Source organism: Suricata suricatta, chromosome 11 (assembly GCF_006229205.1).
Source record: "Suricata suricatta isolate VVHF042 chromosome 11, meerkat_22Aug2017_6uvM2_HiC, whole genome shotgun sequence".
Lineage (NCBI taxonomy): Eukaryota > Metazoa > Chordata > Mammalia > Carnivora > Herpestidae > Suricata > Suricata suricatta.
In genome coordinates this window covers 94,331,405-94,357,700 of record NC_043710.1, presented here as the reverse complement: position 1 = coordinate 94,357,700, position 26,296 = coordinate 94,331,405, and the positions used below count along the sequence as shown (strand labels likewise).

At 40.7% G+C, this 26,296-nt stretch overlaps 1 protein-coding gene across 8 annotated transcripts in view; it reads left to right on the top strand.

Annotated features, from left to right (window-relative positions):
- GRIA4 (glutamate ionotropic receptor AMPA type subunit 4) overlaps window positions 1–26,296 on the top strand; it is a 552,500-nt gene that overhangs the window by 491,921 nt on the left and 34,283 nt on the right. For 7 of the 8 annotated variants that reach the window (XM_029956122.1, XM_029956117.1, XM_029956119.1 and 4 more), the window contains 4 exons: window positions 7,454–7,660; window positions 13,614–13,984; window positions 16,015–16,213; window positions 22,228–22,475. In XM_029956122.1, coding sequence (XP_029811982.1) covers window positions 7,454–7,660; window positions 13,614–13,984; window positions 16,015–16,213; window positions 22,228–22,475 — 1,025 coding nt within the window. Of the gene's footprint in view, window positions 1–1,027; window positions 2,230–7,453; window positions 7,661–13,613; window positions 13,985–16,014; window positions 16,214–22,227; window positions 22,476–26,296 lie in introns of those variants that run through there. The other variant, XM_029956125.1, reaches the window with a different exon arrangement.

Here is a 26,296-nt window from a genome sequence, read left to right as displayed (position 1 = left end):
CTGGTGGTAAACACCATATTATTGTTGTTAATATGTTTTTAACACATCAATGTAATAATAGTTAAGAGTGTCAAATGGATCATTTTCAAGTAGTTTAATCATTGGATAGTGATTTGCATTGTCTGTTTATAATGGCGGAGATGTGAATGTAAAGAAAGATTTTAATGAGCCTGTTTTATACAACCAAATGCTTTCAAAATAATTTTGTTTTATATTTATTTCTAATGTGAAAAGGGTGTTTTGCACCGATTATTTTTCTCATTGACCAATGACATGTACGCAGTATAATTTATTGGCCTTCTCCTAAGAATTAAGACAAATCTGATTGCTCCATTCTGCCACATCATAACATGAAAAATACTCCGAGTTTTAAGGACATTTTCTCAAAGAGGTCCTAATGAAAATACCTTCTAAATAATAGAGAGTATCTGGTAGATTTTTCTCCCCGAAAGTCAAGCCTTCCCTTTAGAGTCAATGCTGGTCAAAGGAGATCAACAGTCGGTGACCCAAATCCTCAGCTCACTGTCTAATTAGGCGGAGCACATCTTTAATAATTCATGAAGCCCTTACTCTAAATAAAGTGGAAGTATTTTGTGTTATTCAGCTTTTAGCTTGTGTAACTTTAGTTTTTAGTAACATCAAGTTTTTTCCAAAACTTTTGGCCCTGAGATCAAAGCATGAAAATGCCAGAGAGAAAGAAGTTTCCTTGTGTTGCAATTAGTTTTCTCTGTGTTGCATCACCAGCCAGCAATCTACTGTTAATCTGCCAAGCCTTGATTGGAAGTTGATGATTTTAGAATGCAAACCAACCGACAGCAGTTTTTGTGTAAGACTGCAAAATATACACCTTCTAACTTATTTGTGTAAAAATTGCATGAGACTTGAAAAGCAGCATATGTATATACACACACATATATATACATACATATATATATATACATACATACATATATATGTATATATTTCTTTTCCTAAAAAAGACACAGTAATGGAAAGTCATACTTCAGTACAGTCCTCCTCTTTTCAGCCTCTGATGAAGAATCCTATTTTAAGAAATTGATCAAGAAGGAAATGAGTTCCACGCTGTTCGACCATTCCTAACTAAGGCTCACGTCTTGTTCTCCTGTGTAGTAAATTTAAGCTAATTTTTCATGTGGGATTCTTCTTGGATGACCAACTCTGGACTACCAGAAAAAAAATTTTTTTTAAGTTCTGTGACTTTTCCGAGATCCTAGAACAAAAGAAGAATTAATCCTCATCTTTCTCAAGAATATTCATAGATGTTGAAAAAGAGTCACTTAGTAATACTGACCTATCAGTTCCCCTATCTTGAAATGAGGTCACTGCACAGAAAGATGGGCTTCTATCACTCCTAACTCCACTTCTCAAAGTAAATATCTGAGTTTGTGTGCTTGTTTTCTGAATATACACAGCTGTTTTCTTTAAAGGTTCTCTGAAATCTTGCCTGTTCTGTGTGAAATAAAGTGTTTTCATGTGCATTGTAGGTATAATGTAGACAGTATCCTTTTCATCCCTCTCATTAAAGGCACTGGCGAGCTGATTTCTGAAACCAAAATATTGAATCACCTTGTAAGCATGGCTTGTTTTCAGGAAGCATGCTACCAAAAATAAGCTAAAATGATTGAGATTCAGTGGTTTCCTATATACGTAAAGAATATTCTGTAAAGTTAACTGTGGTGTGACAGTGATGATCATTAATACTTAGCTTTTAAAACAGTGCAATACTCGTATTTGTCTCTTGTATAAAAATGTAATGTTTGTATAGTAATACCTCTGGGCTTTACAATTGCATAATGATTTGGTAATTTTAAAAATTACCAGAATCTTTTCCCAAAAAGCATTCCTTATATTTGCTCTTATTGAAAATGGTTGCCCGGGACCTATGACCACTCCACCACCTCATTCATTTTGAAAGAAATATGATTCCTTGTACATGAAGAAGATATTGGCACCAACCTGTAAAAATCTCCCAAATCCAACTGAGAACTCCCCACACAGAGAGAGCCGGTTAGGCACTGTGACATGTACAAGACAGACACCCAGACACGGGAGGTTGAGGGTGTTGTGGCCCTGGGAACTGTGCGTTCTGCTCAAAACTGATACGGCGCTGTTCTTCCATGTGTCTTTCCATTGTGTATGCTGTTATTTCTATGTTGATACATTGTAATGATATATGCTGTTGCTAAATAAAATTGATTGAGAAATTCATTTATTCATCCATAAATATTTATTAAGCTGGGCACGGGGTATGCTAGAGAACAAAACAGACGAGAACCCTGCACTCAGATGAGTTTATGTTCTAGTGGAAGAAAGCAGACCACGGACAACGAGTTCTGTAGATCTCATTCTTAAATAAAATGTGGCTTCAGCTTTCCGTACTGTTGAAATTTATTTTTTTCCTTAGAACAGTGTTGTATATCACGAATGTGATCCTCATTTTAATGACTTATTCCACCTGAATATAGTCATGCTGACTGCAACTTAGCTGAATCTCCGTGCAGTGTAAAATTGGCAGTGCATCCCTGAGGACAAGGACTACAAAGTGGAACGGTCTGACATTTGGAGTCAGATGCTCACTGTTTTCTATCTTTAAGCCTTAGTGACTGAAATTTATAAAAATTTTAGAAAGTCTGTAATTGTATATGAGACTAGGAGCCATCCTAACTTTCTACATTCTAAGTAATAATTTCTTTCAACAACCTAAGAAAGCCTGTTCTGTGCCACGTGGCCTGCAAAGGGGCAGTTGAGGAAAAGGTGTTGTGCCGTAGAGAAAAGCAAGGGTGGTGGTTCCCTCCGTAATCTCACTACTCAGGCTGCAGAACTCTCTGGAAAAGGAGAGAGAGAGCAATTTTTCAGCCACGCCCATTTCCCCCACATGTTCACTTCTGAAGCTAAACAATGTTTATGATGCGTTACTCCGCTTAGAAGGTATTTCTTACTGTCTTGTGAACACAACCTTGAGGAAGATTTTCCATACATATATCTGCATTTATTCACTACAGCATCGGAACTAGGTTACAAACTTTACTTATCACACGTGATCTTTCCAGAGGTTACACTCTATATATACATGTACATATATAACAGTACACACATATATCTTATATAATATATGCATGTGTGCATATATCAATACACAAAAACATAGATATATTAATTTTCTCCCTTGCACTAAATACTAATTTCCCCATACATATGCCTGCCTCTGATTAGCACTCAATTAGTTTTGAAATACTTTATTTTGAATAAACTTAAAATTGTGCAGCCATCCAATTTATTCCTTTTCCTCTGACCTGAACCTTTTAATTCCGACTTTTAAGAATTTTGCCCATGGGATAAATTATCTACATCCATTAATATTCTTCAGAGAAAAGGAAATATGACTTACCAAGTAACTTTGGTTGATACTACTAATTGTATTATTTTAACAGTTTTCAATAGTACTTGTAATGTTTTTATATTTGTGATGTTTAGAAAATCTTAAGGCCTTTCTAATAAGTATCTCTTTCAACAGTTTTGCTTTTGCTAAATACAAATCACCCAAAAAATTTTTCTCAGTAGGAAAATACTTTATCGATTGAAAATCATCTTAATTCATTTACACAAACATTTTCATAAGCAAGCCCTAACGTAGCAGCTTTAGGCGGAGATGATTTCTTTCCTGAAATAGCAGAGCAGATGTAGGACTCTACCCATTATGGAAATTGTAGTAATAAACTCATAACCACTAAGAAGTAATGCATTTAAAATAACTTCTGAGGAGCTAGTGTCCCACAGAGCTCAGTAGGAGATAATAAAGACCATAGGTTACACTCTTAAGACGGAAGTAAGTGGTTACATTCCACTTGTGTTCTCTCTCCATTTTTATTCACAGCTGAGTATCTGAGACTCCATCAAGCTACATATCAAAGACACCCCACAAATCCCCCCTTAATAACCAACCAGGACTCTTTTCCACTGAGAAGATTTGGTATTTTCTTCCCCTGAAGTAACCCCCAAAACCTTGTACTAGATCCTCCGCAAGTATGCGCTTTAGAAAGGCTACATGTGGGCAAATCGTCAGATTGGGTTGGTGCAAAGGACGAGGCCGGGAGAGCACTGAAGACCTGTTACTCGTGTGGATTTAATATGAAAGAAAAGCACAATGAGACACTCGCAAAGACACTGGGAGGGAAACGCCCAGCCTTTCTCTCCACCTGTTCACCCATCTTCCCGAGAGTGATCATCCTGCGTCTCTCGCCTGCAGCGCCACACCCCTGCCTCCCAGTACTGCGCATGCCCCTGCCCATACGGAAAGTCTCCCTAAATTTCCAGTCACCATCTTCAGGATGCCGAAAGTTTTCCAGTGTCTCTTGGTTTGTTTGGCAGGAACTCAAAGACCCTGCTGGGCCCATTCTGTCCAAAAAGGGAACTGAAAAAAAGGATAATTTTTTACTTAGATTCGCATAGGTATATTTCAGGAGAGAGAGCCTAGCACTTAATAATTACTTTCCTTTTGAAGAGCTGAATCAGAAGTTCTAATATAAGTACTTTTCCCTGATACTCCTATTTAGGGAGCAGTAATGCACCAGGAAATCTTCAGATTTATTGAATGCCTTATACATACCAGACAATATGAGGAGATCTGGAGAGGTTTTATCGACATTGAGTACTCACAATTTCATATAAAGTATTTCATTCACTCACAGTACAGAAATCCCCATCCTTACTTACACCTGTCTGCTCTCTAGTTAAATCACATGAAATCTCAAGCAGCTGCACACATCTATCTTTTTTTTTTAATGTTTTTTAATTTATTTTTGAGAGACAGAGAGAGGCAGTGCGAGCAGGGGAGGGTCAGAGAGAGAGGGAGACAAAGAATCCGAAGCAGGCTCCAGGCTCTGAGCTAGCCAACAGCATAGAGCCGGACATGGGGCTCGAACCCACAAACTGTGAGATCACAACCTGAGCCGAAGCCGGACACTTAACCGACTGAGCCACCCAGGTGCCCCTGCACACATCTATCTTGACAGATACAATAAGAGCTTCAACAATTTCCAGATATTTCAAAATAGAGATTCAGACCTCACTTCTACTAGTTCTGTGAAATGGAATGATTTGCTTACCCTCTCTGAACCTTAAACCTTCTCCCTGCAAAATGGGAAGTGCCCACCCCAAAATATCAATGTGAAAGGCGCAGTTCATGAACTTGGCATTATTTCTTCCGTGTACTAAATAAGTCTCATCACTGTGTTTTATAATTGTCCTCCACCACTCATACTCCCTTAACGTTTTTACAAAGAGTTACAGTCTTAATTAATCACAAGAGGACAAGAGGCATATTTTACTTATTTTGGCACCCCTAGTTCCCAGCAAACTACCTGGCACACTGTAGGTGCTTAATAAATGCGTACATAATAGAAGCACAGCTTTTACTGAAGCAGCCTGCTCACTATATAATGTACAGGGAATTTAGCAAAACAGGCAGGATTACTGGCTAGAGAACCGTGCACTCAAAGTGATACGGTCATATATGTATATGAGGGCTGAAACACTTAAGTATTCGAGTATTGCAGGTGCTTTAGAATTGACCTTCAACCTTAGTGCCACATGGAGCCATAGCGGTACAACTTTTAAAAACTCTTAAGTGTGTTATACGAAAAGTTATAAGTGATAACTCCAAAGCCATTTCAGCTGCATTTTACAAATGTGTCATTCTTGCTTTTCTCTACATGTTCTTCCACATTTTAATTAGCTGTCCCACCCCCCAAAAAAAGAAAGTATTAGCTCATTTTAGCTACTGATATTTTCTAAACGCTCCTAGAAATTCACACTGCTTTGCAACAACTCACCAATTTTCATAACCACATTTATAATTTAGTAATCAAATTATATTTGGAAAATGTTTTCTGCAAGCTACCAAATCATCTTCATCCATCTAAAGAAGAGACAATTAGTTGCCTTAATTTTATAGGTAGAGCAACTTTCTTCACCCAAGTCTAGTGTTAAAATATTCATCACTTTCAAAGAAGTGAGAGATTTCTGGGCCCCTTGACTATGTCAACCTAAGGCAGGATTATTCAAGGACCGCGCCTAGACAGTCACTGCCCACAGTAAAGTTATGAAGGGCATCTCTATGAGAAAATTGTAGATCATGTCATTTACATTTTTAAGTTTTTAAAAGTCGTTTCCACATTTACAAAGTCCTGAAAATCCGAAGTAGTAGAGACTGCCATGCTATGAAGAGTAAAACACCATCTAACACAGAGTTCCAGGAGCAAGTTCAGCTTCCCTAGTGAACACATGAGCTGCGGGAGAAGAAAAGAGTCGCGTGCAAACTACTTTATGAATGTTACAGTACAGTGCCATATAAATCCATGATCTCAATGACACTGTGGCCAAAAGCGGTCACTCCTTGTCTGCCTTTGACTAAAATACCTGAGGTGTGACCAGCGGTTTTCTGCATATTTCATGTTCACCAGACCTATCTGTTGGTGGCTTTAGGCTCCGTTCATAAAACCAGGTGTTTATTTGCTAACTTGTCTCTCTAGTTCATGGCCTTTAAATCATTTGGGCTAGGCGTGTGTGTGTGTGTGTGTGTGTGTGTGTGTGTGTGTGTGTTAACTGAAAACAGTCTACTTATTAGCCACCAGTAAACTTGTTCATATTATAAGGATTTTCACAGCAATTTTTCATCGTATTTTCTTACTTGCTTCAAAAATTAAATGGGAATATCACTTGAAGGGCGTGATTGTCATAACTGGGTGTGGGGAATTATTAGTTTTCATTGGAGACATATTTTAGAATAGAATAAAACTTCATGAACCACATGACCCTAATTAAATCCTAATTAAAGCAAAATTATTGGACAATTTAAGGAAAGGTGATTTAATGCAAATAAGTATACAAGGCTTTTAAGCTCTTAATTCATTTCTTCATTGACCTCACTAGTGCCTGCTGTGAGAGAGGCATCCAGTGAAATGCTAGAGAGCAAAGAAAAATCCTCTAGTTCTTTTCCCAAAGGAGGTCACAGTTGAACGTGGCCTAAAGATGCACAATATGGAGACCTGTGAGCTTGAGTAACTATTAAATGGCCTTGAACTTCATGAGATATTTTTGAATACTAATTTCAATGCCAAAGATAATAACTTATGCCTCTCTAGATAATCATTAATGTTTTTTTCCCGTTACAGTCACAGGTCTAGGTATGTAACAGTCACTCGGTAGTAAACTGTTTTAAAGATTTCACTTTCAGTATCCAATATAAAGCCACCGAATATATTTCTAAGCATATTTCTCTATTCATCTTTTATTACTGATTTCTCGCCACACAAAATCAGTGTGTGTACTAATATTAAATATAATCTTTTTGTCAAATTCTACCGTTGAAAAGTTTAAGACTTTGGAATGTTTTATAATTTCCCCCTTTACAGTTCTACTTCTCTCATTATAGGAATCCCCATATGTTATGTACAAGAAAAATCACGAAATGTTTGAAGGAAATGACAAGTACGAAGGATACTGTGTAGATTTGGCATCTGAGATTGCAAAACATATTGGTATCAAGTATAAAATTGCCATTGTCCCTGATGGAAAATATGGAGCGAGGGACGCAGACACAAAAATCTGGAATGGGATGGTAGGAGAACTTGTTTATGGGGTAAGCACGTCAACTTCCTGAAGAATTTATTACGTAAGCCTGAAACTCTTTTCCCCCAGAGCACATATCTATTTCTAAACCTACTGTTTTTAAATTTGCATTTAACATTCAGAGAGGCATATAGGACATTCAGATGTTTCTCTAGTTCATCATGGTGCCATTCCCGAGAAGCTAATACCTCAGAACTTCAAAATCGAGAAGAGTAAAAATTTAGAATATGATGTCCCATTTAAGAAAAAAAAAAGGAGTGACTTAGTACCTGTGATGATTACTCTCTTCCGCTTGATGTTGCGCCATCATAGCCATGTTGTTTTAAGAACCGCGCAACAAATCTTTATTCATGTTACTCAGTAACCGAAGGGAAAGATTGCCTTCCACAGCATAAAGTAAGACTTTATGTAACTAGTTATCCGTATCCCTGTTGCTTGTACTTCCTGGTAAATATCTTTTATGTAATTTGGTGAAGTAGTCATTATATTACTTTAGCATCTGTAAAATACTCAGTTCTGCTGAACATAGTAAATGTATATGGGGTATTTTTTGGTTTGGTTTGGTTTGGTTTTGAGAGACAGAGAGACATTGCGAGCAGGGGAGGGTCAGAGAGAAAGGGAGACACAGAATCTGAAGCAGGCTCCAGGCTCTGAGCTAGCTGTCAGCACAGAGCCTGATGCGGGGCTCGAACCCACAAACGTGAGATCTGACCTGAGCTGAAGCCGGAGGCTCAACCAACTGAGCCACCCAAGCGCCCCTAAACATAGTCAATTTGAACGTTATGCAGTTGGCATCATTTTTTTCGATGTCGCAAAACACAAAACTAGAGTGTATTCCATAGTGAGCCTCACATGAAACCTGGTAGAGCCCTTCCCTGGAAGTTCACCAGATAATGAGGGCCCACACATACTGCCAAGGGCAATTCTGTGTAGACATTCCTGCCTTAATTGGAACAAGATCAGTTTCTTCAGCTATCACTGCACAGGACTGAAATGAAACCAGCAGTTAGTAAGGGCTGGTGACGCATGATACTTCCGAAGTCCAGAAACTAGCCCGAGCGCTCATAGCAAGCTGTATCCGCCTGAACTGTGTTCAGAAATTTCCTCTAAGCCAATTCATATTTCATAGACTTCTCCTTCAGAGCACACTGACTCACCCTCACGAGACCCCTCGGAAATAACTACATGAGAGCCATCCTCCCCGAGACAAGAATAAAGATAGAGCGACTGAGGACAGAACTGAAGTCTGTAGAGGAACCCCTGCCCAAGCCAGAACTGCGAGCCAATAGTTTCATAATTCTGCAACCCACGTCAGACCTTGCAGTGACCAACGCTCTCCCGCCAGTCCGGGGCTACAGCTGTCCCCCCAGAAGAGGAAATTGTTCGGCATTAAAGAGCAATCAGTTCGTTTTATATCCATTTATAAGAACTGGTGACTAGTGAAATTCTTTATTTTCTAAATAAAGAAAAACAAATTGGCAGCGTTAAAGAATCAAGAAGTATTTTACCACCAGACTCATCAACAGTTTGAGAGTGAGCTTTAAGCTCCAAAGAAAAAGGATTCCTAAACCATATGTTCCTGGGCAATATTTTAAACGTTTGGTAATATTTTTAACTTTTGATACAGTAACTAGATTTTAAATGTAAACATTATTCAAGCTGTTAGAACGACAGTTCATTTCCTTCAGGAAACACTATTGCATATTTCATCTCAAAAAATCCTATAGGATCTCCAATTAGTCATGGATGGCCTAGGGAGCCTAGGTTACTTTCTGGAGCGTTTGTTACTTACCTCTTCCACAGAGTCTCTTCCACAGAGTCCCTACCCATTGGGCAGCCCAAGCTGACCCGTTTGCAAGGACTCTGACCATAGGTTCAAGCAATGAAAACAAGTGATATTGAGAGAGTAGCATAGTTAACAAAAAGTTGTGTTTGTTACACACTGCAGTAACAGGAAGTCCCAAAGTCAAGCAGGTGTCAAAGAGAAAGGGAAGATTACGTAATGGGTATCAGTTCTCATTGTGTTCACTCATCAGTCAATCCGCCAGCGTTTAAATTCGCTCTTCTCTGCCACTTGACCTCTTCCCAAAAGGAATCTTCCATGTGTCTCATTCACTTTCTGCAGATTCCGTACTTTGCATCCTGGTGTCTGTAAAGCCTGCACTTTCTTTGCAGTTCTTTGACTTTCTTACTGCGAGCACACACAACAGGTGTCCAGGTTCCGGGGCCCGGGGCGAAACTCCACCCATTCCGTGCCGTCCACCAAAGCCCATTAGACAGCAAAAGGATTCACTTGGAACCCGTTGTTGTGGTGTTGTTAGGATCTTTGCACACTTTGTCCCTGGAATTGTTAGGAGTAAGTGTCCTGGGAAGCGCTCAGGTGTGGCCTCAGCGCACCACCAGGCGGTGGCCCCCGAGCACAGCCCTCCCGTCCCCGGGCAGGTGCTCTCCGCCTGCGGCACCTGTGCGCGCAGCCAGTCCGTCCCGCGGTCTTCTGCGGCCCTTCTGCGGGGCCGCGTAGTCAGTGCGCATGGACTGGAATCCGCGGGAGTATTTCTCCAGCACGTTCCGTGGCCGCTGGCACCAGCATTACCTGTGCTGTGCGGTGAAATGCCGGTTGGCGAGCATCACTCTAGAGGCCCCTGGGAGCCCAGGCATCACGTGCTTGCAGGAGATACTTTCCATACCTCATTCTGGGAGCCGCCGAGAGGTCACGGAACGTCTGCAGGGTTAGCAGACAAAGCCCAGATCCATCTCCTCTGTTCCCTCTCCTCTTCAGAACACAACTTTCAGACGTCAGGTGTCCTCATCGAGCCCCGCGTCACCACCTCCCTCCAGTGTCTGCCCTCCCTCGCATCTAGTTTCACACGCAGGAGCCTCCCGTGTTTCCATCCATGTCGCTTTCCCTTTGTAGAGTTAACTCACTCATGGTCCCTTGGATAAGTGAAAAATTTCAGAAGAACGCTATGCAGAACAAGTTAGGAGGGCAAAGGTGGTGTTTCAGATCAGTGCCAGGACAGCTACCTGGGAAAGTATCAGTTTTGTAGGATGTTATCATGTATTCTCCCCAAAAACAGCTTAGAGGAATTGTGGGCACAAGAAAAAAATACATATAATTGAAATTGATCATGCAATATAAGAAGAACTATCCTCAAAATGTTTATTTTGAGAGAAAGAGAGCAAGTGTGAGTAGGGGAGGGGCAGAGAGAGAGAGCTAACAAGACTCCCAAGCAGGATCCATGCTGTCCACACAGTTCCCAACGCAGGGCTCAAACCCAGGAACTGTGAGATCATGACATGAGCCGAAATGGAGAGTCAGACACTCAACTGACCGAGCCTTTCAGGATCCCCTGATATGACAAGAATTTTTCTAAGCAGGAAACCAAAGGCCGAAAACCCAAAAAAGCTACTTTTATATGTGGCTACAACAAAATTTAATATATATATTGCAATAAAGTACCATGAATAAAGTTATGTAAACAAAACAAATGCTGAATACAGAGAATATTTACAACATACTTGGAAAATAAAAATGAACATTTTGAATATGTTTAAAAGTACTAACAAATTAGTCAGTAAAAAATGAATGTACCATGTGGAAAACAGGTGCCAATTACAACAAGTTATGACATTTAAAAAGGTAACGTATCTATTTGTTTTATAAAAATAAACTCAAATTAATGCAAAGAGATCTAATTTCCTATGGAGCAAATTGGCAAAGATAAATGAGAATAAGGACACACATGGGCTGTCACCACCCATAGCTGCCGATGCTGTCACACAGTGTCGGGGATAGGAGAAACCTGCCTGGTCTTCCTGGAGGAAAGTTGCACAAAACGTATTGTGCCCATTACACAGATTGGTACCATTTAGACCAGCAACCCCACTTCTAGAAATCATCTTAAATAATTAAGTTACGTGCTAGGGTTTGTCTTCAAAGATATTCACATCATCAAAGCTTTAAGCTGTATAAACCTGGAAACAATATAAACATCTCTTAAAATAATAAGTAGATTGAGTAAATTTTGTTATTTTCACCTGATAAAATACTAATCATTAACTAATTTTAATATATGTGATAAAATGAAAAGGAATTCATCATTTCCTTCTGAGTAAAGGAATTATAAAGTAGTGTTTTATGGGTGCCTGTGTGGCTCAATTAAGGTCTGCCTTTGGCTCAGGTCATGATCTTGCAGTTCATGGGTTCAAGCCCTGCTTCGGGCTCTGTGCTGACCACTCGGAGCATGAAACCTGCTTCAGATTCTGTGTCTCCGCTCTCTCTGCCCCTCCCCTGCTCATGCTCGCTCTTGCTTGGTCTCTCAAAATTAAACATTAAAAAACTGCTTCAAAAGAACATCGTGTTTTATATAAGCCCATTGTAATGTCAGAAAGATATTGTTCATCAAACCATGTCTAGCAGGACATATAATAAGAAAAAATTAGGTGAAGAGAGTTGAGCTAACTTTTCCTTAACTTGGGGATTCCATTTATATCCTAATTTTCCTATGGCTACCTTATGTATCACTTGTATTATGAAGATGATACAAATAGTAAAATGGCAGAAATAAACACCTCCCAGTAGTGAGTCTGACTTCTGTACATGTGGGCGTTTATGGTGTAAGCTGAGTTCCTTTCCTAGAAGGCACCTCTGGTGAAGGCTCACCACTTACCCAGGGGGCAGCAGCACGGCTGGAGAGCACTGCCCACGCCAGCCCCCCAGATGCCCTGCGTCGGGCTGCTGGCCACCGTGTGAGCCAGCGACCCGAGGGCGTACAGGGGCGAGGCAGCCTCCGTGGGAGAGCACAAATGCTTGACACACATCCCAGATTCCACTTTCGTGCCACATATTTCCCTTTCCAAACGAACAATCAAATAACCTTTTTTTTCCACCTGTAGAAAACAGTTTACGGTTTTTTCAGGACGCTTCATTTCATCCGTGTTAACAATGGCATGATTTATGAAAGAAACTCAAGCCCCAGTCACAGAACTCTCATGATGTGTAGCACTCACCTGAGTCTGCTTTCCATCGTCTAGAAACAGCGATAAGCAGGATTTTCATGAGTGTTCAGTGAGAGGCCCTTTAAAATATTTGTTCGGTGTCAGATACCTAATCCCTCAATAAGTGGTCACTAGTATCTTACTAATTTTTTTAATGGATTATCACAACAATGCAATGAGGCAAACAGGAAAGTGTCCTCATTGTAGAGATATGGAAAAAGGGCTCAGGAAAATCGCTCAAAGTCACAGAACAAAAATGGAAGCTGATGTCTTAACGATCATCCTATCTGAGAATTGAATCCACTGTTTTCCAAAAGCCGTATTAGAAATTGGAAGTATAAAAAAATGATAGTATGTAAATAGGGAGAAATAAATGCCAATTTCCAGATTTTTGTGTGTGCACTGGATTGGAAAATGTCACCAAACAACGGGCTTCTTCTGTCCTACAAACAGAGTTGCCATAGGTTTGTCACAACTGGAAAGGGATAGAAAAAGGACTGTTTGAAATTTGCAATTCGTAATATGAAGGCATAGCCAAGTAATGAGTCTGTGGTACCATTCCAAGGGAAACAGAAAAGGCAGCAACATAGCAATTCTGGCCAAGAAATTCAGAAATTCCGCCACATGGAGTGGCAGTTAGGGCCCCCCTCTGCCCCAGCCCACATCCTTAAAGACGAATGCAGTCATTTTGAGTCCAAGTGATTGTTACTTATGCCCACTCCGTCTCTTCTCTAATTACGAGCACCAGTAAGAGTATTTTGTGCAGGTGAAAGGGTGTGCTCTCTTATGAAAGCGGTCTCCGGTCCATCCCTGTCTGTATCGCTGTCCTTATTCGGTGGTTAGTATCCCCCCTCAGCATGTAGAGTGGATGCGCTAACTAGTTGGTTTTGAGTGAATCTATCCAATGCTCGCCGCTTCACGCAATGCATTAACCTGTGTGTTTTCATGTGTCTTTTCTCTTATAGAAAGCAGAGATTGCGATCGCCCCTCTGACAATCACTTTGGTCCGAGAGGAGGTCATTGACTTCTCTAAGCCCTTCATGAGTTTGGGCATATCTATCATGATCAAAAAGCCTCAGAAATCCAAACCAGGAGTGTTTTCCTTCTTGGATCCTCTGGCCTATGAGATTTGGATGTGCATAGTCTTTGCCTACATTGGTGTCAGCGTGGTCTTATTCCTAGTTAGCAGGTTCAGTCCATACGAGTGGCATACAGAGGAGCCAGAGGACGGGAAAGAAGGACCCAGCGACCAGCCTCCCAATGAGTTTGGCATCTTTAACAGCCTCTGGTTTTCCCTGGGTGCCTTTATGCAGCAAGGATGTGACATTTCACCCAGGTTAGTCTGAAAACTTCAGTGCCTCACCGATTGCCCGCTAATTCCCTGTGCTGGGTGGACCATCTCTTTCCAGGGTCTTTTCCCGGAGGCAGAGCACTACTCGAAACACAGGAAAAAAAAAACTTGGCGTTTCCCAAATTAATCAAAGTACATTCATGGCCAGTTTCCGCAGCGTAGCACCAAATGTGGACACCTCGGGAAGATGAACCTTGTCAGTGGGAAAGTAACGTGTGCCGCCCGTCAGAAGGCTCCAAAAGCACTGCAGTGTTAAGATTTCCTCCAGTGGTGAGACAGATGGAGACGAAAATCTCAACTGGAAGAATGGGAATTCATTTCCTTTTTATCTCCTTTCCGGAATCAAATGGTTTTGTTACTATTGCTGTTGTTTGTTCTTGTTGTTTTTTAATTGATCTTGAACTTGATTTACAGGAGATTTCTGCCATAGAGTTACCTAAAATCTGAGTCAGTATAGTGCAGAGCAGGTATAAACCGTTCTATATGACACATAAACTAAGCCGTGGGCAGAGTTCAGCAGTGTGCTGTGTTAGTTTAATAGAGACGTTTTTCAGTATCTCGGGAGTCATGGCTCACTTCCTCTGGATGCCACTAAGGCATTTTCAGTTATGTTTGCCAAAAATGCAGCCAACCTCCCGTTATGAGAAAAATACCAAATTTCTTCTGTAGAAAAAATAACGGAAAGTAGGAGAAGCTAAGAATTGAATTTAAGTAGTGACTTCTATCACCATCGCAAATGTACAGATTGTTTTAAATAAATGTATGCTTTCTCAAAAAGAGACATTTCAACCACAATGCAGTTTGTATTCCTTAAGACCCAGGAAAACTACAAATGTGTTTTAATTCCAATAACACAGGAATCTGAGTCCATAACTCTGAATTAATGAAATGAAAAGAAAGCAAAGTCAATCAAGTAACGGTTTTGAAAACCAGGATTAAGCAAATGCTAACTTAAAACCAACAAGTGCTACTAATATAATAATGTTTAAGAAAGAAGCATTTTAAAGCTAGAAATGTCATGGAAAATATGGAAATGTGTTTCTTACATTAAAAAGGTGTTTGAAAACAATTTGTCCCAGGAATTTTAAATAGTTCGATGGTCTCAGTGAGTGATACCAATTATGAAAATGACCTGGATTTTTTATTCATTCCCTCCTCACTCTTCCTCTGCATCCACATCACCCACACATCTCTGATACCAGAGAAAGAATGAGGAGAGAACTGGTTTTCTGGAAGGTTAGCTTCAGGTTTTAATGCCATTGTGCTGCCCCTTGACAAGTCACACGCTCCGTCTCATGTCGGCAGTGGCAGAAGGTACATTTTTACACCAATATGTAAAGATGTGTTAGGACATAGCCCATCCTCCACTCAGATCAGAAATGTTCAGAAGTGAAGTGATCAGAAATGAAATATCAAACTAACAAAACAGCCCTCGACTGAGTCATCAGTGGTCCAGACAATGGCAGGCGCCACTTTGGCACGTGCCCCACCCACCCTGGCAGGGCTTGGACTGACAGTAATCACAGGCTTTCTCATAAGGGCCTCGATCCGCTTGGGTCAAATCTAAGACCTGTCCCACTGTTAAGGTGCACTGCTATCTTAGGTACCGTGGAGAGAGAAATAATGCTGTCCATCAAACCACACGACTGTGTTTTATCTCATGGCCCATAGGCTGCATCCTAGTTCCAGAGATGCTGAAATGTAAAGAAAGGCAGTATCCATGAATTTAAGTACGTATTCCTTTTCTATATCTAAAGGAAAAGCAGTAAGTCCCACATTTTTGCCAACTAAACAGTAAACATTAGGAAACGTTTCCCTATTGTCAGTGGAATTTATAGATCCAATATACCATCAAGGGCATCAGATTATACAGAAGGCTAGCACTATTCTTGAGCAGACAGAAAATAAAATGATATTTGCAGTTGTTTTAAATATACATTGTGAATTGACGGTATTTCTTTTTCCTCTGTATCGGTTAGAGAAAGGAAAATGTGCATTATCTTCTCCATGTTCAGGTCCCTCTCAGGCCGGATTGTTGGAGGCGTCTGGTGGTTCTTTACACTCATCATTATATCCTCCTACACCGCCAACCTCGCTGCGTTCCTGACGGTGGAGCGGATGGTCTCCCCCATAGAAAGTGCGGAAGACCTGGCCAAACAGACGGAAATTGCCTATGGAACATTGGATTCAGGGTCAACTAAAGAGTTCTTCAGAGTAAGTTAAGGGGAAAACTAACCATGAAATGTTCCTAATTTTGACGTTAAGGCCATTTTTGCCAACCATCGTTTTATGGGCCCTACTTTTAGAGGTTTTACACATAGAACAGTCACTGCTATGTTTAACGCTAATGCTTCTATTTGGATTTTGTAACCACTTTAATTTGCAAAAGCTAACTGATTTATTCACATTGCAAGAAAGACCGAAGGAAAAGTGACAACAAAAAGGTAATTAAAACAAGTTTACAATGTAGCTTATCCAGAGGATTCCAATGTTGATAATGCTATAGTGATTCTGCATCTGGGAAGATTGAATATATGTGTGCTTTTTGGGGTTAAGAGCATAAAAATGAACGTAAGATTTTTTTATTTGTTTTTTTTTTTAAAGAATGTATGTATCGTGCTGCCTTTGAAACTTAACTGCAGGTTATAGTACCTTCTATGAGGTATATATAGTCTATGATCTATTCTGTAACAATGCATTTCAAAGTGGTATATTTGCTTCCTCACAAGACAAGGGTAAGAGAACTGTTATGTTCCGGACTTCTTTGTAGGACTCTGTATGTGCTGATTTCTCTGCTTTGCAGATAAAATTGTTCAGACTGATAGAAACTTACACATGGATGTGACCCCTTTTGTTTGGCAGGTATGGGGGGGGGGGTTGTTTCTGTTTTTTTAGTTGTGTGTTCCATTGTGAGGATGAATTTTTGATCGGTGAAACTCTTTTACTCTGCTTCTACTAAAATCCAGAGATATGTACTTGGTAATGTCTGGTCAGAGATGAGGATTCATTTTGTGACTTTAGAACCAAATCATTAAGAGGCAGTTGGAGTGACATTTTCTCAAGTGTTTACCTGAGCAATAATGAGGATATCTTATGTTTAATTTCAATTTCAAGGTAGATTTCCCTATTTTCTAAGGTTTTCTGTAAAAATAATGATAGCCCTTTAAAGAAAGTTCATGCTTACAGTACTTGGAAATTTGCATCGTCATTTTATTTGTATATGCTTCTCATTTTCCCAATCAGCTTAAAAATTTAAAACAACAAAATGTCCTATTCCTTAAGCCAGTCTTAACTTTCATGTACTTGGGGTGCAGTACGAGATTTATCTCTCTTTTTTTTTTTTAAGATCTGATTTTGTTATCCTTATATTACTACAGATGTTTACATAATACTAAATTAAGGACTAACCACACAAAAATTCTGCCAAATGCATCATTGGGCAGTGTTTTAAAAAAAAAAAGCAGGCAGTGAACAATGTCTTCATCAACAATTTCGAGCATTGCTAATAGACATAATGAAAAATGCATGTTAATGATAAAGTATTTGCATAATTTTCTAAAACTATAAATAATAGTCATAACAATAGATCTTATTAACAGCATTCTGTGGATAAACTCCACGAAGCCCATTTTTTTAAATTTACTGAATACATACCAGTCTTTAAGGTTTACTCAAAGAAACATACTGCTCTAACACATTTTATCTTAAGTCCCTTGCTGGAAATCTCTTTTGTAACTACTGCCGCCAAAAGTTAGTAGGTAAAACTCAGTAACTCTGCCCAGAAACCATTATGTGGATGCCTCAAAATACCATACAAGTTTGTGCTGTCACTTGCATTTTACTGAAAAATGGTGACTGATTTTCATGGAAATCAGGTGCATATTTGCAAGTTCATCATCCTGCCTTACGTGACAAAGGGAGAAAGAAATGTCGTGTTGATTCCCTGGAAAAAAAATTTCAAATATAACCCCCTGTAAAGTTCTCTGGCATCCAGCACACTGAAAATGTTTATTTCTAATCTTTATAGAATTTTTTAAAAGTGTCCCAAATTCTGAAAGCTGGTGAGGTAGATAAGAGAATATGTTGATAAGACATATAGGACTAAAGGAAGCTGGTTCCCGGATTTACAGACTGTCACACGGGCTGTGCAGTCACCACGCCCGTTTCCGCTCTCTCCCGCCCCACTTCAGCCTCAAAACTGGGAGATTTTTTTTTAGAAGTATAGGTATTTATTGTTGCAGAGCAGCCTGAAGCCTAATGGAACAAGAAAGTAATTCCCCGGCTACACGCTTTCAGGAATGCATAAACTTGGGTTCTCTGATAAGAATCGAATTCATTTCCTACCCTGTGTTCTCCCTCCACTCCCACAGCTGATGACCTGGTTTAAATAAACCATTTTGTCTGACAGGTTGAGGAGACAGAATGTGAAGGGTATTTTTGTACTTGTCAAAAACGTTTTCTCATGGGAGCATGGTGATGGAACATCATCAACTCCACTGAACTGCCTGGGGCAGTGACCTATACTTCAGAAAATGTTAAGGTTGTAATCAGCTGGAGAAACAATCGGGCCAGTGAGGGAGGGCGACATCTGAATTCCCCTGTTGCCTTGGGTGTGCCCCATTGTGAGGCCTGGTGTGCTTCCCGTTCCACATAAACATCCAGGCGTTTTAACAGAGTTCAGATTTGTCACTTATCAACAGTCTTGCTCGTTAGGGACAGAGACCTGATTTGCACACGATGATGTTTTATTTCAGTGCAGACTTTCCACGGTGGCTGTTGCAGTCCTCAGGGAAGCCATGAAAGCATAAATGGGGTGGATTACTGTCTCAGGGCTTAGAAGATTATCAATTCTTGTGAACATCAGCCTTGCTGCATGAGCCCCAAGAAGCGGGAAATAATTCACCCAACAACAATCTAAATACTAACTAGAACACATGACATGTGTACATATCTTCTCTTTAAACCAGGAATGGCAGAATCCTTAATATTTTGAGAGATGAAAAGGACAGCACACTTTTAAAACTCCAAGGATTACTTTAACTGGTAAAATAGTGCTTTAAGTCAGTTAGCCTCCTATTCATTGAGTTTCACGAAAAAACAAATAAATCTGAGATTATTTTTCTAATCTCAAACAAAGAATGATTTTTATATTATCTTTCCTTGTTACCTTCCGCATATTCTGTCCCCAAACCTAATCTTTAAGAAGATGTTACAGATGAAGGCTTTAGGGACTTAAAATCCCATATCACTGTATTTATCAGTTTGCTGGGTCTGCAGAAATTCCCTTTTTGCCTGTCTCATCAAATTTATAAAGGTTTGCTTGCCCTCAGTCCTTAGCAGCCACCTCCTGCGGTCACAGATAAGGTATGGGGATGTTATTTCCGTCTTTCCTTCATGAAGGCCCCCAACAGCCCCTTCCCCGTGTGGATGTGATCTTATCTGTGCCACGCGCCTTTAAATCTGAATCCGAATTTCTAAACATTCACAGAGTGACAGTGTAATTTTTTTCCCCAACAGGAGTTGCTTTCATTATTCATCTAATTTTCCAGCGGGCTGCTGTGTTTTTGCAGTCTCTGTTTTACATACGGCCTGCTAAGTTTGGCACAACTGCATTACGGATTCCTCTTTCTTCTAGACTTGAATGGAATTAACTTCCTTTGCACTTATTGTATATGTCATTTAATATATTTAAACAAATGAAGCACTAATTTTCCTTACATGAATATTAGACAAGTGGACTTGTAAGAAGTATCAGTGGCCTAAAGATACTATATTCCTTTAAAAAGGAATCATTTGTTTTACTATTCTATTGCATTCTGTAGTTAAGTTATCTTCGGCATTGACAAGCCTGAAAATAGTCTTTTTCCACTCAGCTGTGTTAGTTTTCTTTGGCGGTTCTGACCCCTTTAGGATGCCGAGACACTGGAAAATTGCCCAAGTAACTAGCCTGGACTCTCACGTTCTTAAAACACTTCAGAGCAATTCTCAGTGAAAATGGTACCCAGATTTTATTTCTTCTGTCTTCAACGTAGGGTACGTCGTATGGTACATAAGGTGTAAATATACGTGAACGTCTGCACCTTTCTGGGTGACCCTCACAGTTCACATCATTGATGTATTTTACAGAGTGATTATACGCCAAAAGCACGTTGTCGGCCAACATTTATCTCAGTAGAAATAATCAGAATACATGCTTAAGGACATCCGTATCTGGTGATCCACACAGTTTAGAATTTTCAGAGATTAGAACTTGAAAAATGGGAGAGTTAGTGCTGTGGAAGAGAGCTCTGTTATTGAAGACGTAATGACAGGGGCCAGGCCACACGGCCTCCCTAGTGGGTCCCGTGGTTGAGGGTTCTGAGTTCGGACCCTCCCCTGTCCTGGAACCACAGAGAATCTTTGCAATTTCATTTAGGGTTGGCGTGCGCTTTCCTCGCGTGCGGCTTTCTGTAGCCAGAGGTAACATACACACACACCCCACAAGCTGTTTGCCTCTGACATGTTTGTAAGTGTTAATAACATAAACACACTCCATGGGATAATACAGGTTATAAAAAATACAGGTTTTTATAGTGTTCAAGTATGCAAACCTCTTACTGTTATGTAGGATATTGATTACTAGATTCCCATCTTCTGAAACCAAAATTTTAAATCCAACTTTTATCACTGGCTTGCTCTGTCAACCTGAATCATTTGATTTTGCCCCAAAAACGTGTCTTCTTAACTTTGCTCTTCAGGATATTTGTTGATAATCGAGAGTCTGTCATTTATTGGAGTCTATATTCTGATACACAAAGGAAAGTCGATGTAAAATGCATATATGTGGTACTCAGGATTTGCTCTCATGCTTAGACTTAAGTGTGAATGAAATCTCCATTAATTTTTATTTGGATCCAGAACCAAAATTTCAGCACCTTGTTATTGAACAAACACTTGTACCAGAAAACTCTGAGTATCATTGTATTCTCAAACATCAAACAGGAGGAAAGCTTTCCTGACTCATTAAATATATCCCTTGGGGACATGTGAGTTCATCTGGGAACATTTTCACATTGGAAATGTCTGTACGGATACAAGATCTAATATGAATGCAGACACCAGCACAGAGATGTAGGTAAAGCACGTAGTGAGAGAAATGTACGTGGAGCCCAAATGGACAAAAATAAATTTCTTGGCTGAAGTCAGGGTATTAGAAAGATGAATTCTCCAAAATATAGACTAGGAAACCAGGAATCACTTTCTTTATTTTTCAGCTTTTCTGACTTTTTTCTTGAAAAAAATTTTTTTTATTTTTATTTTTGGAAGTATCATTGACACATTATATAATGTCATTTTTGTTTTTGGCGTACAATATATTGGTCCAACAATTCCATACGTTACTCAGTGCTCATCGTGACAAGTAGACTCGACATTCGTCACCTAACAACGTTATTAGACTGTTACTCACCATGTTCCCTACGCTGTATTTTTCATCTCCATGACGTTTCCTACTCTGAAGTTGGTACCTACAGAAAGAGAAGGAATCACTTCCCTTTTAGGTTTCACGTACGTACAACTTGGAGATTTTGTTAGAAAAAGTCCGAAACTGTTTGATGGACCTAGGCGTTGACCCCTGTGCTGTGGACGTTTGGTTTGTGAACCACCCACCCCTGTGCCCTGTCTTCCTGTCGCTCCTCCCCTACTGACTTGGTCCGGACCGCTCTTCCTATTCGACTTCGAGTGCTTCACGTTTACGACTCGGAAGCATGAGAAAAGACAAAACTGACACAATATCATAACACTCCTCATCTGCTACAACGCAAGCGCAGGATTAAAAGGAATTTTACAGAGCTGACCTCAAGGCTAATGCGGCCCTTTTCAGGTTTACCTTGAATGTGATAGGAAACATGATTTTAAATATTCAATTCTCTCTGTAGCATTCTACAGTTGAAAATAAAAATAATAGTACATTGTTCTTTAAGCGCTTGAGGAGGGTAAGTGTTTATGAGAGGCGGGCCCAGCCTCTTTAGGTATGGCTTCTAAATGTCTGCCACGTCAGTGATTTCCTAAAGTAGTTGTAACAGGCAGTTTCCTCGCTGGAGAGAAAGATGCCAGGAGGGCGAGGTTGGAGTTACAGGATAAGGGGAAAAAAGGAGACTTACAAAGGCTTTCTCCCTGTCTGGGTTCGTTCGATATTAACCTGTTGTTCCCTTCTTTCCTGTATTTAATTTTATTTTAATTTCCTCCAGAGATCAAAAATAGCAGTGTATGAAAAGATGTGGACCTACATGCGATCGGCAGAGCCGTCGGTGTTCACCAGGACCACAGCTGAGGGAGTAGCCCGTGTCCGCAAGTCCAAGGGCAAATTCGCCTTCCTCCTGGAGTCCACTATGAACGAGTACATTGAGCAGCGAAAGCCGTGTGACACAATGAAAGTGGGAGGAAATCTGGATTCGAAAGGCTATGGAGTGGCCACGCCCAAGGGTTCCTCATTAAGGTGGGTGGGATAGTATAACAATATGCCCTGTGTTGTTATAGTATTCCACCCTCCCTGATGGCCCCGACAGACTTGTGTGGTTTTGTGTGTGAACGTGGTATGTCTGTCTGTTTTCTTTTCCTCCATTCCATATGTTTTGATCAACAGTCAGGTAATTGTTTGTTTTTAATTTTGAAGTAGCGAATCACGGTTGACAGGGATATCTTAGAAGGCCATTTAAAAACCAAACTGGTTGAACACTAGCGGCCTCCGGTGGGCCGGAAACACGGGTGGCCGCGCTTCTGTGCCTCATCAGCTTTTCTGGGCACTAAAATCCGCGCTCTCATGTTGTCATTTAATAATTCTACATTTTCTCATTATTTTTCCAAACTCCGCCTGCCTGCTAGTTTCTGAGTCAGAAAAAACCAACCTCTTCCTAACAAGCCATTTTTTTTTCCATTTCGATGTTTCATTTCTTACGGCATCATCCGCTTTTAGATTCCCGTGAGGGTGTATGGGTGCTAATTCGGTGACCACAACTGTTGATAGATGGGGTCACGAGGAGCGGGGAAAGGGGCTCTGACTTGGTGGCGCTTACTCCAGTCACACTCTCGCCCGTTGCCAAGGGAGTGTGGCGTAAGTAAGATCCGTAAAATCAGACCCGATGACCATCTAGACTTATTCACACGGAGACCCTGCAGTGTGAATACCACAGCCCACACGTGTTAAAGATGAGACTTTCATTCTGGAGGAAATGTTGGTAAAAATCTGCCCTTCTTACCCATTTGGTCCTGGACATAGAGAATTCACGTGTTTATGCCCAGGAGGCAGAATTTCCTCTTTTCCTTCAGCAATAAAGCTGCTGTTGGATCGTTGGGGCTAGAGCAAAGCCCGAGTCCCAAGTGACAACTGACCAGTTACTCTGGTCTCAGCGCTGCTTCGGAGGGATTCATACAAAGCACAGATTCAAGAAAAAGTCAGAATCTTTGCTAAAGGACTTAACCACGAACCTGATGTTGAGAAATGATGTCTCTGGTAAGCCTTTGAAACACAAAAATAATGAGACCTGAGCCCAGTAGGAGTGAAAACAATATAAAAATTACATGATTGTTTTCATTGATTTGGAAAGAGAACTTCAGCATGTTTTGGAAGCGAGTCTTGGGTGGGGCAGGTGGAGGTAACACAGATATAGGAAACAAACAGTAATCCTGGAGAGGTTGTATTAAACCAGTATTTTGTGTTTGCAAGCCACACTGTGATGATTAGCGAGGGCTTTTACGGTATGGGCAAGGGGACAGGCCTTAAAGGAGAGAGAACAGAAATCAGCCTGTCGAGACAAATTTGGGTGTGGACTTTGGCAATTCTGAAGTCGGGCTCATTTGAACATCCCTCCCGCATGATATGAATGAAATGTTTAGAGAAAAAGCTAAACAAGTAAATTACCCATGATTGAATTCTATCCCAAAATATTTCAACCACTCAGAAACTTAAACTGGCATCAGGGCTTTCAATCTTGGAGGGTATATTTTGCATGATGCAGTATGAGAAATAGGCGATGGCAGGAAAGCCAAATAGCAAATAAATCTCTACTGAAGTAGCAGCTCTCAGAGCGCCTTAGTGTAACTAATGTAGAAGGAATAGCAGGGGAGACAGCAGTGGTGGCTGATTGGGACATGAGTGTTCAGACCGCTGATTACATTCACTGGGTGTCGCTTTTTCTTAATTAATTCTCTGTGGGTGTAGCTGCCTTGTCCTCTGTCTTGTGTCTTCTGATAAAGTCAAGTTCCAGGGACTGCATTTGGCCCTCAGATACGGGTGCGTCTGATTCCCATTGATAGCAAGAGAGAGTTCCCTCTTAAATGTGCTACTTTGTCAAATCCACACTACCAGGATTGTCTGGGGGCGAGCTCAAGGGCTTCATCTGTCTGGAACTGTATAATCATCAGCTATTGGCTTCCCCCGCCTTTCCTGTCCTTCCCTGGATCTTGTTAATGAGTCAATTGTTAGACCCCGCTTCCTGGATGGAGAGTTTCTTTATGCGCTTTGTTTTATCCGCGCCACAATTTCCTGAGCAAGCTGGCCCCTGCATGCCAAAACGACAGGCGTTCTGTCCTGACTTGGTGAACCCTGGACGGGCACTGGGGCTAACCAGTGTGCACCTTACCCCCCCTCCTCACTTGCCCACCCCCAGCCCTGCTACATGGTGGGGAGGGGGGGGAAGGAAGGGGGTTCATTAGGCTTAAATTCTCATTCTTATTCCATTAGGATCCTTCTGTTTGAACAGAGGCAAACTAATATTCAGATGGCCTAATAGTCTCCCTCTGTATGAAAGATGTAGTTTGTAGAAGCAAATCCAAAAAAATCTGAATATATCACAGCAATATCCTGAAGGCACGCCTGTTTTAAGAGTGTCTTCAAAACCGTTCTTCCTTATTTGTTCAGTAGATACTGTTTTCTGACAGGTTCTATCTTTTTTTTTTAATTAAGTCCTTAGGTTAATACTTCTCAATACAGTGAGACTCCTCTGTTTCATCATCATTAGTTACAATGTTGGGTTCGTTGGGCAACGTAAAACGTTAAGAACTGGAAAACTGTAGTCTTCTGAGTCGGCAGAGTGCAGACAGGCAGCCAGCAGCCGTATGTTGGAATCTCACATTTCCAGACCTTGCTGTTTGGTCACAATACTTCAGAATAAATGTCGCAGAAAAGAGGAAGAGTATCCTATAGAATCAGGATGGAAAGCCGGGACTTGGGTCTTTAAAGTAGACTTTACAACAGACGCAGTCGGGACCCTTACAGAGACGGCTTCTGTGACTGGGGCAGAAAACACCCCAACAAGGGTGAGCAGCCCCCATCTGGACATGCAGTGCCCCTCTTTGTTCAAAGGGACTTTGTTTCAGACTCTGTTTGCTGGGTTTACAGATAGCTTTCAGTTACAGAAGGCCAGTAGCTATGCCCAGAGATTGTTGGGACTGTCAGACGTTGACACATATTCATTGAGTTTTAGGTCCCAGGAGGATGCTAGGGACACTGATGCTGTTGAACATGGCATCTATAATCCTACTGTAATGAAAGGAAGCAATCACACTAAGTGTGCCTATGAGGTGGAAATACCGACCAGTGGAAGAACTTAGATCCTACTGGCAGAGTATTTATTTTCCAAAGTCCTCTTCTAAAGAAGATTTTCAGTTCTCATTGTCAGAGAAGAGGGTAAAACCTCCTCTTGTATCTTCTCCGCCATCCATCCCCTTCCCCTGATATTTCTCTTAAGTCTTCTTGTCACACGAACCGTGATGCTTACACTACAATCTACATCCTGGTCTCCCTCTTCATGCCCCCTCCAGTGCCCTGGGCAACCAAAACAATTGTGAAATCCTTCCTCTGGCTGAGAAATGTTTAAAGGTTCTTTTGAAACACACACTCTAGACAGCACTGCAGTGGAATCTAGACTTTAGATGAAAGGGGCAGTGTGTTTACTTTGACTTTACCATCAGTACAACCAGCTTTTCCATACAGTAGATGCCTGCCATCCTACAGTATTTATCGCATAGTGAAGTTACAAACTTGACTATCAAAGTACTGTCTTTATGACTGTACCTGTAGCGTACTAGTCGCTATACTCTCGACATTCCTGAGCAGTAACTAAAACTGATAAATATTGTTTAGAGCGAACCCTAACTTAGTTAATGCAGATTTACTGGCTACTAAAGATGTTAGATGAGAATACTTATGGTATCTAGTATCTGTGAGCTCCTCCAGGGAGCACAACCATGAATCATATCTGTAGACTGCCCCTGGTACCTAGTGTTTGAAGCCAAGGTTAAAAAAAAAAAAAAAGCTAG